Source organism: Dreissena polymorpha, chromosome 10 (genome assembly GCF_020536995.1).
Source record: "Dreissena polymorpha isolate Duluth1 chromosome 10, UMN_Dpol_1.0, whole genome shotgun sequence".
NCBI classification, from domain to species: Eukaryota; Metazoa; Mollusca; class Bivalvia; order Myida; family Dreissenidae; genus Dreissena; species Dreissena polymorpha.
In genome coordinates this window covers 85,067,800-85,084,501 of record NC_068364.1, presented here as the reverse complement: position 1 = coordinate 85,084,501, position 16,702 = coordinate 85,067,800, and the positions used below count along the sequence as shown (strand labels likewise).

Here is a 16,702-nt window from a genome sequence, read left to right as displayed (position 1 = left end):
TCATTGAATCTGTCATCCAACATTGTGCGAATATCGCTTGGCGATACCCTAATCTCCATTTACGGTAAATAGCAAATACCAAGTTAAAAAAGCTAAGTATGCAGCCTCAACCGATCGGCAGTATTCAGAAATACATCTGTTTCCGCCGAAGGCCAAAGCTTGATTAAATATGCCAAACAATTAGGGAAGTATTCAGCTGTTACAAAAACGAATTAAAAACATTTCGCCCGTGAGGTAAATGTGATTCAAACTAAAACAGAATATACAATGGGTCATTTTAATGTGAAACATATGATTGTTTATTAACATAACATGTCGAAAATGAGACCCTATGAAAATGTTTTATCTCGTTAACAAATAATGATTAACCAAACGCATTGTCCGTTAATTGCAACTTAACACGTCCATAGTAGACGGGCTTCAGTGCCTATTGTTCAATCTGCGTCTACTTGTACACTTATTAAAATAAACATTTATTATTTGAAGTAGAAAATTCGTATTTTTAAGTTTTGAATCTAGTTCCTGTCACTTTACTCTAATGCCGCGCATGAACATTTCATCACTAATAATACTAAAGGAAGAATTCAATATTCTATTCTCTGTTTAGTTTTAATTTTAAATATGAAAAAAAACAACAACAGCAGGACAAAACATAATGTTGATTGTACCGCAGGCTTACCAGTTAATACAAACTGAATTGAAGGCAAACCTTAACGTGTTCGTTGATTGTAAGAAAATAACATAACGTTCCCACAAACAGCTTCGTGCTGGTTTCTCTAATACGATATAAAACACAAGACTAGTTACCTGATTTTCTTTTTCGGAGTTGTGGCTTCGGAAGTGGCTCATGTTGGATTCTGGAAATGTCAGGTTGGTAGATCCGACAACCTTAAGCTACTGCTTTCTCTGGGATTTATCATTCACTTTACATAATACTTTTTTCGGATTATGTTCACTTTTAAAAGTTTTTAAGTTATTGATATGGAAAAACACATACTTTTTTATCTAAGAATGTACAAATGCATATATATTAAAATGCGTGATGTCTGAAATGATTTTATGTTGATGGAACGTCAATAAAACATTATGCTAGATGTAAATAATCAACAAATATATCCACTGCAGTACAATCCAGTTAAGTTTAAAGCATCAAATCTTATGCCACTGTGTTATATTCATGTCATATTATTCAATTAACGCTATTTTGTCGAACAAGTTGAATAAAAAGTCACCACCCGAATAATCATATTAATTTATAATAGCAAAATTGAAGTTTTAATCCACATAATATCACACCAATTATTATCACGCGACTACTTGCCCGTAAATTTTAATTCGCCTACTTATTTGTTTCTTTTGCACCGACCAGAATACTGTACGTGTTTAACAGCTTAGGCAAATATCTTTCAATTATGAACCGTTTATGCCAGATAAAACATGATGTCCTAAAAATCACGGATATTCATTGCAAGTTGTTAGTAAATCTATTTGTAATCATTATATTTAATGTTTACACCTGGTCGGTGTAATATATTTTGATGAGACTTAATATATGTTTAACCGGTAAGGCATATTTCAATAGATCTGGACCAAACTAAAAAGTTTCTGACGATCATTAAATGAAAATTTAATTGCATTTTTGATGTCAATTAATGCACGCTGTTAAAACATTTTGATTTTATGTAGACGCGTTTAAAGTCTTTAGGTCACTTTAACAAAACTTGCAAGATTATGTATTTTACGCAATTCAAACATTTATGAAAAGAGGTATGTTAAATGTCGTCACAGAGAATAATAGATGTTGGATAGATAATTGAGAAAAATATGTTTCAATACAATATATTATAACAATGCAAATTAAATTTCTTTCCCCATGTTCACAGACCTAAATGGCGAAACATGTTTATTTTAAATTGACATAACACGTGAATAACATAAACACGCTTAAAATGAAACTTACCATAGCATACAAACACAGTAGTTAAGTGACCAAAGTCATATTGAAAAAATAAAATTGGACACGCAGGAAAGTAATATGTACATATGATCTCGATTTGAATCACAATAAGTCTTGAGCAAACTTACAAGAGGATTAAAACGTTAATGAATTGTTTCAATGAAAGAGATAGGCGGCTTTGATATGGTCAATATGATTAAGTAGAATGGTTTTGTGAAGAAATCTCTATTGAAGTAACCAGTCCAAAGTTATGGATTTGCTTTCATTAAGATTTCATCGGACAAATGGAATCGGGTAATATTTGGTCATACCGACTTCGTTGGTAACGTATCGGTTTCTCACGGTGTATTAGCTTACTTTAGCCTATTTATTTCAGGTCGATTGCACCGAAAGCATCAGGCTTATAGAAACGTTCTCAAGTCCGCTTTCTGGGCCTATAACATATAATATAGAGATCACTACCCTAGTGGGGATCGTACCCGTGACCTCTCGATCGCTATGCGAACACCATATCCATTACACCAAGGCGAACTTCTCGGTGTATTGACTGGTATTGTCTAACAATGGTAGTCTCAAAACGTGAAATTAATACAATATTGCATATTTTGTCATTAACTATGCCTCAACATTTACATTAACTACTTTACTCCTGATACTTATGCTAATACTGCTACGACGCATGCAGCTAATACAACTACAACCCACTTTGAAATAAATTGTGATCGTTTTGCTACTAGCGTACTAGTGTGTATAATGGCGTGAATATCAACAAGCTGAGCTACATATGGGTCCCTCTATATCATCGTGTCTCCTGGCTGATTTCGGTCTTGCATGTTGGCATGTTTAAAAATCGCCCACACCCGGAATTAAAAACGGCAAGTTCTTTATGTATGGAATAGATTAGTTGATCTGGTATGTGTGCACATTATTTACAGAATCGCCAAAGCGGCGGAACGAAGGGGCAACACATTATACAATTGTTATATCGATGCGGTTAATTGTTGGTTTAGTGTGTATGCACATACTTAACGGAAGTCGTCGACACGCATATACAAAGGGACAACAAATATAAAAATGGTCGTACCGGCGCGCTTAATTTTGTTTATTTTGTTTGCGCCATTTGAAACCTCCATTAACGACAAATCAAAGGTACGTAACAAAATGGGCACAAGAACGAGATATATGAATCATTTTGTCTTTCCGGCAGGAACAAACATTTCTTAAAAGCGCTCTTATTTTCCCAGTCTGGCTTGTTGGTCGGTTTGAAAATCGCTAACACGCGAAAAATCAAAGCGACAAGTTCCTTCATTTTCATATCGTCGCCTAACGGTGGCGTCCAGGCGTATTGTCGAGTCGGCAGCCTTCAAGCACACAAACACGAAATACCAATATGGAAGAAATCAGCAACCATAATACTTAAGCCTTTAATTTAACTTTAGGGAAAACCGTTTGACCTCAGGTTACCTTATACGAGCATTGTCCGCTCTTTCAATTACAAAGTCAATCTAGGATTAAATGATTTTGTTAACGAATGAAAGGTCTGATAAGGTCAATCTCATTAATCTCATTTGGTTATTGTTAAGCACCGCGTCGTTGAATAAGACAGCTGCGTTAAATACATGAACAATTTCAGATCCCAACAGAGGAAACTGAAATGCATTGTACTGCATTAAGGCATATGTTCAGAAAATAAATTTACAATGTAAACAGATTGATATTGTCAGCAAAGTATCCCTATATTCAAACATTCATCCATTATTGTAAACATTATTGAATCTAATGGCAGCAATGGTGATTCAAAACTTCTTTTAGGCTACGATATCCGAACATTTACAAGCGAACGCGAGATTGGCTTTGGGCAGCTTCGAAAAGCACCACGTAGTAAATGCGTCGTTCTTCCGACGCTGCCCGAAACCATTCCCGGCGTTTGCTCGTAAATGTTCGGATATCGTAGACGGAAACTCACATGGAATATATTGTCGCATAAAAAAATAAAAACGAGCAATTTGTATCTCGTTAAATATATGTTAACAAACCACATCTAGCGTTGAAATTTTGGCTATCGCTATTTGTATGGGCTAACTTTTTTTAACGAACTTATTTTCGAAATATTCGTTGATTTTGAGTATTTTTATTACTTTCAACGAAAGTTCAAATAAACACTCGAATTCGAAATTTCACAGACAGCACATAATTTTGAAAATTCCTTGTTTCATTTGATTGCTCAAAGAACAAACCAATCCCTTTGTATTTCGTCTTCAAAATCGCGTCAACGAAAACACAAACATCCAAGCTGAATACAGCAAACGCGCTCAATATAGTTACGTCATTTTTAAGTTCAATATGAAGTTTTTATACAAAATGTTGGGAAAAATGATGGGATGAATATAATACCCATAACATGTCGACGGCACGAAAGCCTGGTCCACTTGACAGGGCGTGTTTGACTGATTTCTAATCCTTACTAAATAAACTTATAAACTGTGTATTCAACACTCATCTAGTGTTTTCTGTATGTGTTAGTCTAGAAAGAACAAATATTAGGACTTTTCAATTGATGTCACTTAGAGGACACTGGCAGTGATCAGTCAAGCACTTACATTACGTGCACCTTTAAAACACAAACGATAAAATATGCTTACAGTATGTTAATTAAATTTACTTACTGTGGGCTCGTTCAAATCAAGCGAATGTTCATCTGGTTAAATGCATAAATAATAAAATATATTATAAATGCCCAAGTTTATTGACACGCTTATTATTCGATCACATTCATATGATCTCAGGCTAATCTTGGACGACAATTTACGCACATGCATTAAACCCCCTTTTTAGAGAGTACGGTCCAATTATTTAACTTCTTGTCACCAAGGGTACTTGTACTCAGATATCAACGTAAACATTCTGCATTCGCGCACGAATACCGTATTGTGACGCCTCTCTCGAACATAAAATTTCATAAAATCGGACTAGTTTTGCCTAAGTATAATACATACTTATACTATTGTCATTATATTTACTTGAGCATTAATTTAATTTTGGACTCAAGGATTATAGACAATCGAGCAAAACATTCGTTGAAGTAGTTCTAACGCGAACGATGGCTAAATTAGCTAGCTCTAATAAATCCCATTTGAAAGTCAACTTTAGATTGTACTAACTGACACTGACACAAACGTACAGTACGATTTTGTTAGTGTAAATATTTTCTATATTTTAACTACCAAGTAAATTTTGTGTTCTAGTAACGCTATTTATATAATGACAGAATGGAAGATGTGTAATGGACTAACACAACTATATAAAGTTTCATACATGGACTCTTTTAGAAGCGTTAATAGTTGCAACTAGTGATGCATTGGTACATTTCAATCTTTACAAAAGCGATATTGCTTATGCAAAAATTGAAATAATAGTTGGAACGCATACACATTTATAGTAAATGATTGTGAAAGATCTATTATAAGCTTGCGCAAGTGAAATGAGAAGTAATGCTAAAAATGTGGTATCATTAGCAAAACCTTTGAATGGCTCATTAGATATTTAAGTAATTTGCTTGTATAGAAAATTGATATACAAATGTAAGCATCGTGTATGAATACTTAAAGCAACATAATGTAAATGCATACAAACGGAACAGACCTGCTTTCTTGTATTCGATTACGCTATTGCCTTTAAAATGGCCTACTAGCATTTAAGTCTAACATATAGATACGAATAAATATCAATAATTTTTTTAACATACATCAGGCAACGGAGCATATGTTTACAATATTCTGAAAATATTACTTCATCCTTTTTGACCGATTGGCAACTGTTAAAAATGCATATTTTTAAGTATGTTACAAGAAGTTGCTCACAAACCTGATCTGCAATGATCATTTACATACATTTCAATGGCATTTATATATTTTACTATTTTGAAGAGTCCAAATGAATGGCCCCTCGCTGTTGTGGCATGCAGATCAACGTGCCGATAACGTGCCCTAAGTATGGAAATATAACAAGACAGAAAAGGAATGAAGAACATAAAGTGCGGTCATTGCGATCACGGTACAAAACGCTGATAGAAAGAGCACAGAGAACATGAAACAGTCGCGAACTTTGTCTACTATGATAAGACGACAGGCAGTTTATTAGACGACGCAGTTTGTAAGTACTTGTGCTATATTTCCTTATTTTGAACGAACCTTAATAGCAGGATTGTATACGGTTGTTATTCACGGTATACATATATTTGAATTGTATTAAGTACTGCAAAATGTACACTTTATTCAAATGTTCCAATGATAAACAATATACCTTGATCAATAATGACAATATTTAGTTCATATCATTTAATGTTAAGGCTAATATCGTGAGAGACCAGTTTATCTCAGTTTGCCATTAAATCTAAAAGTAATTTGAAGCCGTCTCATTTCACAAATCCATGAAGTGATGATCAATGCGTAAACAAAATTCAATTTTATTTTACCACATTTTATACAACAATATCGAAATGTTTGTACTTCTTTTAAGGAAACATGTTGACCTCGATCTCGACTCTCGTACTGGTGGCGTGTTTCGTTGGTCACGTGATTTTCGTCATGGGTGACTTCTCCTGTCTGTGCAGTTACTCGGTGGAGGTACCTGTTCATACTACTACCGAGAAGTCATCGGCGGCTATAGGTAAGCACATATTGTACTAAGGTACTAAACTTCCTATGATTTGTGCATTTACTGAACATTTGGTCAGTGATCTCGCTTCTGCTGTTGCCTATTTTTTCCATATAAGTATGAACCCAAAATGTGCTATACAACACATTTCTCTAAATGATTTTTTAATGTTATCGTAAAATTGAGTTTTTGTACGAACACGTCAGTCTATAGTTTTGTTTATGTTGATAATTTATTATTTTCTATACATTTTTTCGGCCAAAGCCTTCATCAGTAGTAGAAACTATTATCATACACACACTAATCGAGTCCATGACCTTATATAAATATAAAAAAACAAACACACAAGCTTGCAACCCCACACTATTTTTAGTTTAAAAAAATATTGTTAATGAATGTACTGGTACTGTTTGGTGAAAATTATTTACATACAAACAAAGGTTTAACGCTTTGCAATCTTGAACACGGTGAACGTATTTGACTTTTTCGGAACAAAACAAAAGGAACAACAATCTCAACAACACTCAATACGTATACCACCAGCACATTATGTTAAACTTAATGTTTTCTATCATCACGCAGGCTACTTGTATGAATTTGACTGCAAGCCCGTGCATACGCCGCTCATAGACAGCCCATGGATACCAATAGAGTTTAGCCATCAGGTGCGACAGTTGTTTTTATAGAACTCGTGTACATTACTGCAATACTTATCTGTTCCTAGACGCCATTATGTACTTAGCTGTGTAAATACACTTTCATAATTAAATAAGTTATTGTAAACATAATGAAAAACATATATAATTGTCATAATTCAATAAAACTTTAACAAAATACCTTTTTAACGTGTTTTGTTCGTCTTTTTTTTAAATTGGCTTATGCGCTAAACACGCGTAGTACAATTCTGGGATAGGCACATTAATTCAAGATAATTGAAATTAAGCACTTATTCGCAAGTTATAATTGTTTGCTGAACAATAAACACAGATTTAAAGTTATAATACTAATAAACATCGGGGACATGAGACGTTTTTTATAAATATTATTTCAAGCAGTTTAAAAAAGAATTCGATTATAATGATTTGAAATTTATCTATTGGAAATGAAAAATTTCATCTACGAATGACATTTTCCGCGTTGTTGTTAGGTTCAGGGCTGATTTTGTATTGTTTTAGTAGTTATACAGGACTAATGTTGTTCTTTATCTCTATGAGAACCTGAAAAAATAACAAAGCAATCCGTTCATAATATATGGGTAATCTGAAATATAGATATACACCAATACACTTTTCAAATTAATGTTCGCCATCCATTTAACACATTTAACACATTTTGTAAGTTTGCGGTGTAAGGGCTTGAAGAGAAAATTCGTTATGACAGTTTGTGCTTCTTAATTAAGTTCGTTTTGATAATACATATATAGTGTGTTTATTTTGACATTCAGAGCTTCAAGTAGATGTACGTTTCGGGGGTAAGAGCTAACAAACTATGGTCGTTTTGAGAAATAGGGCTAAACAAGTTTGTTCGCGTAAATTTAAAGTTTATATAATTGATTCTGATTTCAAAGGTAGTTTCTGAAGGATATTTGTTTTGAGTTGATTGTTTATGCTCACTTGTTGTTCTTTCCCAGGTAGGGTACGTATTGCAGAGCGCAGAGCAAATGGTTCAGACATGTCCAGGGAACCCCAGCCCTGACGATATTGGTGAGCCATTTTCGAAACTATATAATTAATAATTATTTTACGAATTGCATACACATGCCGATTACTCATTATTGTGACTACTATTTGTATACTTCTTTTATTTCAATTTAACATGTATTCTAACTAAAATGTTATTTAGAAATCACCTAGATGTAGTTGAGGTTGATATAAAAACAGAAGCAACACGACTGTTATGGACAATTCTTTCCTTGTTGTTTTTATGAACGTACACACAACTTTTAAATACTGTTGACACCATAATATATAAAATTGATAATAGCAGTAATATTATCTTTTAGTTCCACTGAATTCAATAAATTATTTATTTCATCTTTAAACTTTAATATGAAGAAGATTTGTTATTTATACTTTGTATGATGAATCTCGAAATAGTGTAATAGTCAATGAGATCTCGATAAAATATTGATTTATGACAGTAATATTTTGATTTACAATATCATAAGTGAGTATTGCACTATCATTTACGTGTTTATAATCATAGATATGCATTGTTAATATGTTGTGAGTCAGTATAACTTTATATATTTTGTATCTCCATAGTAACGACACCAACGACGACAACCATGACAAATATAAGCACATCAATTTCATCGTCAGAAAATACCAGTTCTTCAACTTCTAAGTCAACGAAGTCGCATTCTTCTCCAACAACAACGAGACCAACAATGTCAAGCAATTCGTCAGCATATATATCAACGACTACCACTGCAAGTATAATATCCGAGTCCACACAATCTCAATTCTCTTCACACGCCAAGACAACTACAGAAGTATTGCAGTCACGAACACCAGCAGTAAATGCCGTATATACCACAACATTATTACCTTATTCTACAATGACACAAAACACAACGCATGGAAGTATAACCGAGACAAAGCCATTCATGCTTTCAACAAATACTTATCATTCTCTGATACAAGAGACGACACCGTTAACTGAAGCGGCTGCATCGAAAGAGATGACATCGTCGAAATTCGAAACGAAAACAACTGCATCCATTTTATATGGCACATCGAATGTGTCATCTAAAGCAGCGGAAGCAAAATCAAATAATGAAACGACACCTAGTATCAACACCCCCGAGACCCTCCCATTAACCTCAACGACCACCACATTCGGAAACCTATTGACACCTTCCGCTCACACAGACACCACAGACCTTCTTACCGATTCCGCTTCCACAACTACAATCGAAACCATCACCACTAGCACTACTTCTTCTTCCGCCACGGATGCTACACATGCCATTACAATCGTTGCTACAGACACACCAAGCACGACAAGCACTTTCCCTACAACAGCAGAAATACTGACAACGGAAATACCATCGTCAACAGAAGCAAAACCAACACAAACGCAAAGTAAGAAAGTATAGGCATGCACCTTGACACAATCATGTTCTAAATGAATTGTTAATTGTGATATATTGTGTACATCATCCACGCATATGCATAAACAAACGTGCTTTTATCTTTTTTAAATAGACTGTTTTATGAAGTTAATCTACGTCTATTAAGTCAACATTAAAACAAAAATAACGATCGTTTAGTTGAAAAGTGTACACAATTCACTCGCTGACAGATATTTTTGAAAAACAAATTGACGTGACATAGACAAAGAATAGAGTTAATGGCATTGTACATCTGTTTTTAAATCCAGTTCCAAACAGCTGTTCTGATGTAGTAAAGAATCATGCAGAAACATATCATGGAGCCACGTTATTCCAAGGCAGTACCTGTCTTGAACTCGTTACCTACCCAAGCGACTGGGTGAGCGCGGAAACCAACTGCGCGTCTCGTGGAGGTCATCTGGTTGATATTCTCAGTCAAAGAGACGAAGACATGGTTATCTCGTTTCTACAATCTAATCACGTCACGGGTAATGTTTGGATTGGGCTGAATGACAGAGCTAACGAGGATACATTTGTCTGGTCATCAGGTAAGAAAATTAAAGAACACATTACATTAGCACAATATTTTAATGAATATTAAGTACATAACATTACATTTGCGAATAAGCATTGATAATGTCATCATTTGTTTTTTATTTCAGGTCATCCGCTGTCATATTCTCATTGGATATCGGGGGTAAATGGAGTGCTGAATGTTCCGTTTGCGCATTACGTCCATGACTGCGTGGCAATGATTCCAGATTTTACAGAGGTCTTTATTCACCACAGAGGAGAATGGGACGATTTCAGCTGTAGTGAAAACCATCCCTTTATCTGTCGATATGGTAAGCGTATATTTTAGCGATGTACCGTCTGTTGCTGTTTAATCACACATTCGAACACAATTGTACATAAACTTTCTGAATATATTTATCTTAAAAGTTTAATAAAGAATGAGCACATATATATTGAACGAAGCACACCTTTTCATATCTCGAATTTACAGTCCTTAATTTTAACCTCGTTATTCTAATTCAAAATATGAGTTAACAGTAACTTGTTTATTTGTCAAGCGTATTTAAATACGTATAGTATGTATCATGTGTTTGCTTGATAAATTGCATCATGCCATTGTATCAAAAACAACTTGAGACTTAAATAAAATAATATTTAATGGTTATTTTGAAAACAACACCAATTACAAATACATAAAGCAGGCGTTTCATAACAGTGTTTCATTATTAAATTTCAGAACAAAAACGTTACCAAGAGGTCATCATTGGCTGACGGGAATATCAGTAGTGCTTTAGTATTGTGAAATAAAACATCAGCTGCGAGCTGACAAGCTGACGCGGTTGATTTTAATAAAGTGCTTTTGTATTGTTTAATGAAGCGCTCTTGTATAATGAATTCACTTGAATTGTGATCTGACCTTATTGTTGAAAACACTGACTAGAAACTAGTTTTCGAAGAATACCTAGTAAAATATCCACCTTTCGGAGCTTTGTATTACATACAGATGTAAACAGGCGCACACAATACGAGAATCGTGTGCAGATTGTTGCGTCAATCATAGCACTCCCGAAACATTATCATGTGATATATTTGTTTTAACAACCAGAAGTCTTTTATTTTATGTAAGTGACCAAATATGTATAAATACAAGGCAAAAAATGAAATACATCATTTAACATAAATGATTTATCAACGCATTCGGACTGTCAATTGAAGGCATTGAGTTTCCAACTGGTTAAATTGCGACCAAATAACTCAAAAAATACAACAAACACGACTCATTTGGGGTTCGTTGAACGGTCAATGCAAATTATTTAGTTTTAAACTAGATTTATAAGTCGAAAAACCTCACTTAGAATAGTTAGATTATCTAAACTCAGAACACATATGGAAACATAATAATCACACAAAATACTCAAATACAAATTGTTTTTGTTAGGTCACAACCTTTAGAATATCAACTTAAAATACATTTGGGGCTAGAACCGCTTGAAAGAGGCGCCGAAATTAACATTCACGGAAATTGAATATTCCAATCTTGTTGATGTTAATGCTATGCACTCTCACTTCTTGTATACAGCTAGGACATAAAATGATTATTAGTTTAGTTGTAGTTCATTCAACAATTTTGGAAATATTAAAAGGCATATTTCCTTGTTGATGGCGGCTCAGTAAATTTTTTAACTAATTTTTAGTTTGACTTTGGATAAGTTTCGTATCATTACACTTTTTGAACTTTATACAACTGTTCTTATCAGAAATTCATAAGTAAGATGCTCCTAAATAAACCCAAAAGTTTCTTATCATAATGCACACTCAAACACAAAAAGGCAACAGGTACGGATTTTTCTATTGATTGCCCTTTAGAAATCTTAATGCATTAAAGAGCCGGTCATATTGGATACTGACGAATAGTTTGTCATCTTTTAATTAAATATTTTAAGTAGAAACAGGAGAAGTTTTGAAATGTATTTCTCAACTTTCTGAGAGGGGGAGAAATAAACGTGCACTTGTTCGTCCGTCAATACGTCAGTCCTTTTGGCCGTATGTCCTTCGGTCCAAAGTCCAATAAGCAAAGGCCGTTTCGTCACTCAGGTTTTGTATCTGAAAAGTATTGCTGCAACATGGATGCAAATTTACCAATTTGTTTAGTTGTATTATATTAAACAAAATGTGAATTTGTTTACCTTCAACCTCTGGTTCGGATTTTTTCGGAATTTCCGGAGGTATGGTCCCTTTTATAAAAATGTCAGTTTTTTTAAACTTATGCCGCGCATAACTCAGAGATAATGTTACTAGAAGGTCGTAGCCTGAAACATATTAATCAATATCTAAACTTGAACACCTCTATATTTTGGTTCCCATGTTTCGGCATAAACGAGGTACGGACCGTTTTCTTAGTTAAGTCTCAGGTTTAACTTTTGTCGCACTTAATTTAGAAAGTATTAATGCTGAATTCGCTGAAAATATTTTAAACGTAAATAAGCGCACCGCCATAGGTTGATTCAGATGTTTTAGCAACCCAGTGAGTTATGCCCATATTATGTGTTTTAACTTGTGAGGCGCGTAAAACTAAATAGAGTGCTTCTCGATTGCTTTCACTTAAGGAACATATCAACCAGCATGTGAACTAGCGCGCCTCGCTATGTTTGTAAAGATGTTTTCGACATAACCGGAGATAATACCTTTAATTAGCCAATAAAGCTATTTGTAAAATTGTGTCGTATCTAACTCATTGTATTGTCGTGCGATGGATAAAACCCCATATACTTGTTAACAATCATGTGAAATTGCGCACCGACTTTATTGGCTACAATGTTTTCGACAGTAAAGGAGTTTTATGACAAAAGTGAAAATTGGAGACTTCCGTGCTCTAAACAATCTGTGTGTTATTCATTTTAGCTTAATCACGAGTTTGAGTAAACATGTGGGTGTTGAATTAATACTGCATTGTGTACCTGTAAGACAAACATTCCAGGAACATTTACGTCACAAAACGGAGATCTCTGCAATAAATACTTATTCGCTATGCAATTATCCTTTAATCTACTGGTATTCCGTAGGTTCGTTTCTAGAGATGTATCGTTATTTAGCAACTGTGTTAGTCCTGAGCACGTGTTTAAACCTGGCATTCGTTACCTGCGACTACTGGTGTTTTTGTAATTATGCTCTGAGCGCTGAGGTGCATGCAGACATGGACACTACGTCAAGGAAACTAGGTACATGCTTTTCATTAACAGTCAGAGCAAATTAAAATACCAACAATACTTTATAATTATTGTGTTAATTGCTTACACAAAATGAGTACATTTACCTTAGGGTCTTGTTTCAGTATAACACATATCTAGTAAAACAATATTTTCGCGCAATATGTTTCATATCCACAATTTCATAAATATTGTGTCTTACACAGGATATATGAGTAGGTTTGACTGTAAGCCAATTTCCACAGCCGCCGCAACTGATGGGTTCTGGGTCGCGATACAGTTCGACCATGAGGTGATAACACAATAAATTTATGTTCTTGCAGTCAATGTCCCAGGGGCTGTGTACCTGTGTTTTGGTTATTGAACTGCAAAATACATTCCGTAATTTATTCTTTATTTGTTTAATAAATGGTATAAACATGTATTGTATTTACACGCTAATCACTATACCATCACTGATATTATGCTCCCATATTTTAACCGATCCGTGTGAGTGCTTTTCTTTGTTATATTATAAACGTAGTTTCTTCTGTATAAATTGTAGATCAGCTATGATCAGCAGACATAGGTAATATATATGATAAATTTCATCAATTAATATATGTTTTAATTTTAATAATTACCGACACGTCAATTGACAACAAAGCGAAGTTCCAGGAGAAAGCTTTTGATTTGGATTGAGTGACCATCTTCGTACGTAAACTTTTGTCAAACAGCAGAGCCTACTCAACCAAAGAGCTGTTTAAAAGAAAACATGATCAAAAAGAAAATTCGAGTTAGTGACATCTCCACAACTTTGTGTTGTGTTACTAGATATGATGATTTGATGGTCCTAAACAGTTTAATGCATTTATTTTGTTCTCAGCGGAACACTGGAATATGCCGAAATCAGTTTATTGTAGTTATTCTAAATGTGACAATGACCCAATTCATGTGCTTATTTAATAAGTATTACATGTGAATAAATCACTCCGGAAGCAAAATTAGAGACAGCATTACTTAGCATTTCTTCTACAACAACAAGGAGCAGAATGGGCATACAATTGTCAAAGTAGTCATTAGAATAAATCATACAGAGACTTCTTCTAACATAGCCACCACCAGAATGAACACTCCAATCGTAACCACAAAAACAGACGGCATAGAGAGCACTAGAGCTGCTTCCACAATAACGGCACAACCGACAACAGACGTATCATCGTCAACAGGAGCACCACCCCTATACAAAATCAGAGTAAGTAAATCGGACTACAATGGTCACACTAATCACGTGTAGATGTGTGATTAGGGCAAATGCTGTATTACACATATACTTGTACCTTGATGCCTATTTGTTAAACATAATTTGATTGTATGTTTGTATTAAAATTGTATATCCTTCATCGAGTGTCGTGTTACGTAATTATATTTTTCCAATTATTTTTGTGCGAAATACACATTACAATAAATGGTCACTGCTTAGACAATGACTTTGTTTAAGGATAAAATCAAAGTAAATATCTGTTTAAAACATTTTTGAAACACATCTTATAGAGCTGCTTTTTACATGAACTTATTATAATGGTTAGTGACATGCCGCTGTTCCGATACGAAGTTTACCAAGACGCTACGCTTTACCAAGGTACTACCTGTCTAGAACTCGCCATTTATCTGAAAGATTGGGAGAGAACGACAATTAACTGCGCGTCTATACGAGCTCATCTTTATATTCACTTTCAAAGAGACAAAGCAGTGACACACCATTGGAGTTCAGTATATTAAAATATTTTGTTTTTAAATCCAGTCACAAGCCATTGTTCCGGCGCCGTGAAGAGCCACGCAGAAATATACCACGGGGACACGTTATTTCAAGGCAATACCTGTCTTGAACTCGTTACCTACCTGACCGACTGGGAAAGCGCGGAAGCCAACTGCGCGTCGCGGGGAGGTCATCAGGTGGATATACTCAGTCAAAGAGATGGAGACATAGTGTTCTCGTTTCTTCAGTCTAACAACTTCACTGCTAATGTTTGGATTGGACTAAATGACAGAGCTAACGAAAGTACATTCGTTTGGTCATCAGGTTAGGTAATTATAAAACTCATTACACTGACACAATATTTCAATGTATATTAAGTACATAACATTACATTTGCGAATAAGCATTTACCATATCAATATTGTTTTATTGCAGGTCATTCGCTGACATATGCATATTGGAAATCGGGGGTAAATGGAGTGCTGAATGTTCCGTTTGCGCATTACGTCCATGACTGCGTGGCAATGATTCCAGATTTTACAGTGGTCTTTATTCACCACAGAGGAGAATGGGACGATTTCAGCTGTAGTGATAACCATCTCTTTATCTGCCGATATGGTTAGCATATCTTTTAAGTTATTTATCGTCAATTGTTGTACACTGACTATAATAACACAATTTTATAGAAACGTACTGAATAAATTGCTTGTCAATAGCAAATGAGGAATAATTGCAATTACATGGATCTGAACACTTGTTTTGTTTCCCGCATTTAACAGTCCGAAACAATGACCCGATTTTGTTTGTGCTTCAAATAAGAGTTAATTGTATTTATTCTTAAAGCGTATGTAAATACGTATACCCGGTAATATTAATTATTAGTTTCTGCTTAATAAAAGGCACTATGTTATGGTATAACACGCAACTTTTTTTCTTAAGTAAAAACGAACATATTGCAACGTTGTTTTGAAAGCATCAGCAGCAAAAGCAAACCACAACTATCGTTTGATGGCAGTGTTTAATAATTCTATTCCAGATGATAACCCCTACCATGTCATTATTGGCTGACGGGAATGATTACTTTGAAGTGATTTTGTATTGTGATATTAAACAACCGCTTTTATCTGAAATCTATGTTCGAAATAACAGATACAGTATTCGGTTTAGACGAATACCAAATTAAACGTGCACTGTATGCAGCATTTTATGGCATAAATAAAACTCCATAACCACGAACAATGATACCTTAACGACCACATTGTCTTGAAAATCATAAACTGTCCGATATATTGTCATGAAAACTATTTCGTCAACGCGAAATATGCGATTGAACATGCCATACAACATTTACCACAAATGGGTTTAACGATGGTGTTTGCAATGTGCTTTAATTGACACGTAAAACCTCACTCAGAACATATCTTGGAAGGTAAACAAAGCAAATATGCAAATGCACACACACATACACGAAATGGACCTATTTTGGGGTCAGCGCTTCAGAACGGCCGATGTAA

The 16,702-nt window shown here is 34.6% G+C and overlaps 6 protein-coding genes across 14 annotated transcripts in view; 3 read left to right on the top strand and 3 right to left on the bottom strand.

The window, feature by feature from the left end:
* The window catches only part of LOC127847416 (uncharacterized protein DDB_G0271670-like), a 56,736-nt gene extending 45,620 nt beyond the window's left edge, over window positions 1-11,116 (top strand). For 3 of the 5 annotated variants that reach the window (XM_052379319.1, XM_052379318.1, XM_052379317.1), the window contains exons 2-8: window positions 6,478-6,625; window positions 7,196-7,278; window positions 8,244-8,316; window positions 8,878-9,699; window positions 9,998-10,276; window positions 10,391-10,573; window positions 10,981-11,116. In XM_052379319.1, the coding sequence (XP_052235279.1) occupies window positions 6,481-6,625; window positions 7,196-7,278; window positions 8,244-8,316; window positions 8,878-9,699; window positions 9,998-10,276; window positions 10,391-10,573; window positions 10,981-11,015 (1,620 nt within the window). In that variant the 5' untranslated portion in view covers window positions 6,478-6,480 and the 3' untranslated portion in view covers window positions 11,016-11,116. Of the gene's footprint in view, window positions 1-5,980; window positions 6,183-6,475; window positions 6,626-7,195; window positions 7,279-8,243; window positions 8,317-8,877; window positions 9,700-9,997; window positions 10,277-10,390; window positions 10,574-10,980 lie in introns of those variants that run through there. The other 2 variants (XM_052379315.1, XM_052379316.1) reach the window with 2 other exon arrangements.
* The window catches only part of LOC127847411 (uncharacterized), a 334,665-nt gene that overhangs the window by 50,979 nt on the left and 266,984 nt on the right, over window positions 1-16,702 (bottom strand). The window lies entirely within an intron of this gene.
* Window positions 1-16,702, bottom strand: part of LOC127847412 (uncharacterized) — a 292,485-nt gene that overhangs the window by 30,002 nt on the left and 245,781 nt on the right. The window lies entirely within an intron of this gene.
* Window positions 1-16,702, top strand: part of LOC127847426 (14-3-3 protein homolog 2-like) — a 278,492-nt gene that overhangs the window by 57,296 nt on the left and 204,494 nt on the right. The window lies entirely within an intron of this gene.
* Window positions 1-16,702, bottom strand: part of LOC127847419 (GDP-fucose transporter 1-like) — a 291,500-nt gene that overhangs the window by 76,450 nt on the left and 198,348 nt on the right. The window lies entirely within an intron of this gene.
* The window catches only part of LOC127847414 (dnaJ homolog subfamily C member 11-like), a 313,717-nt gene that overhangs the window by 116,163 nt on the left and 180,852 nt on the right, over window positions 1-16,702 (top strand). The window lies entirely within an intron of this gene.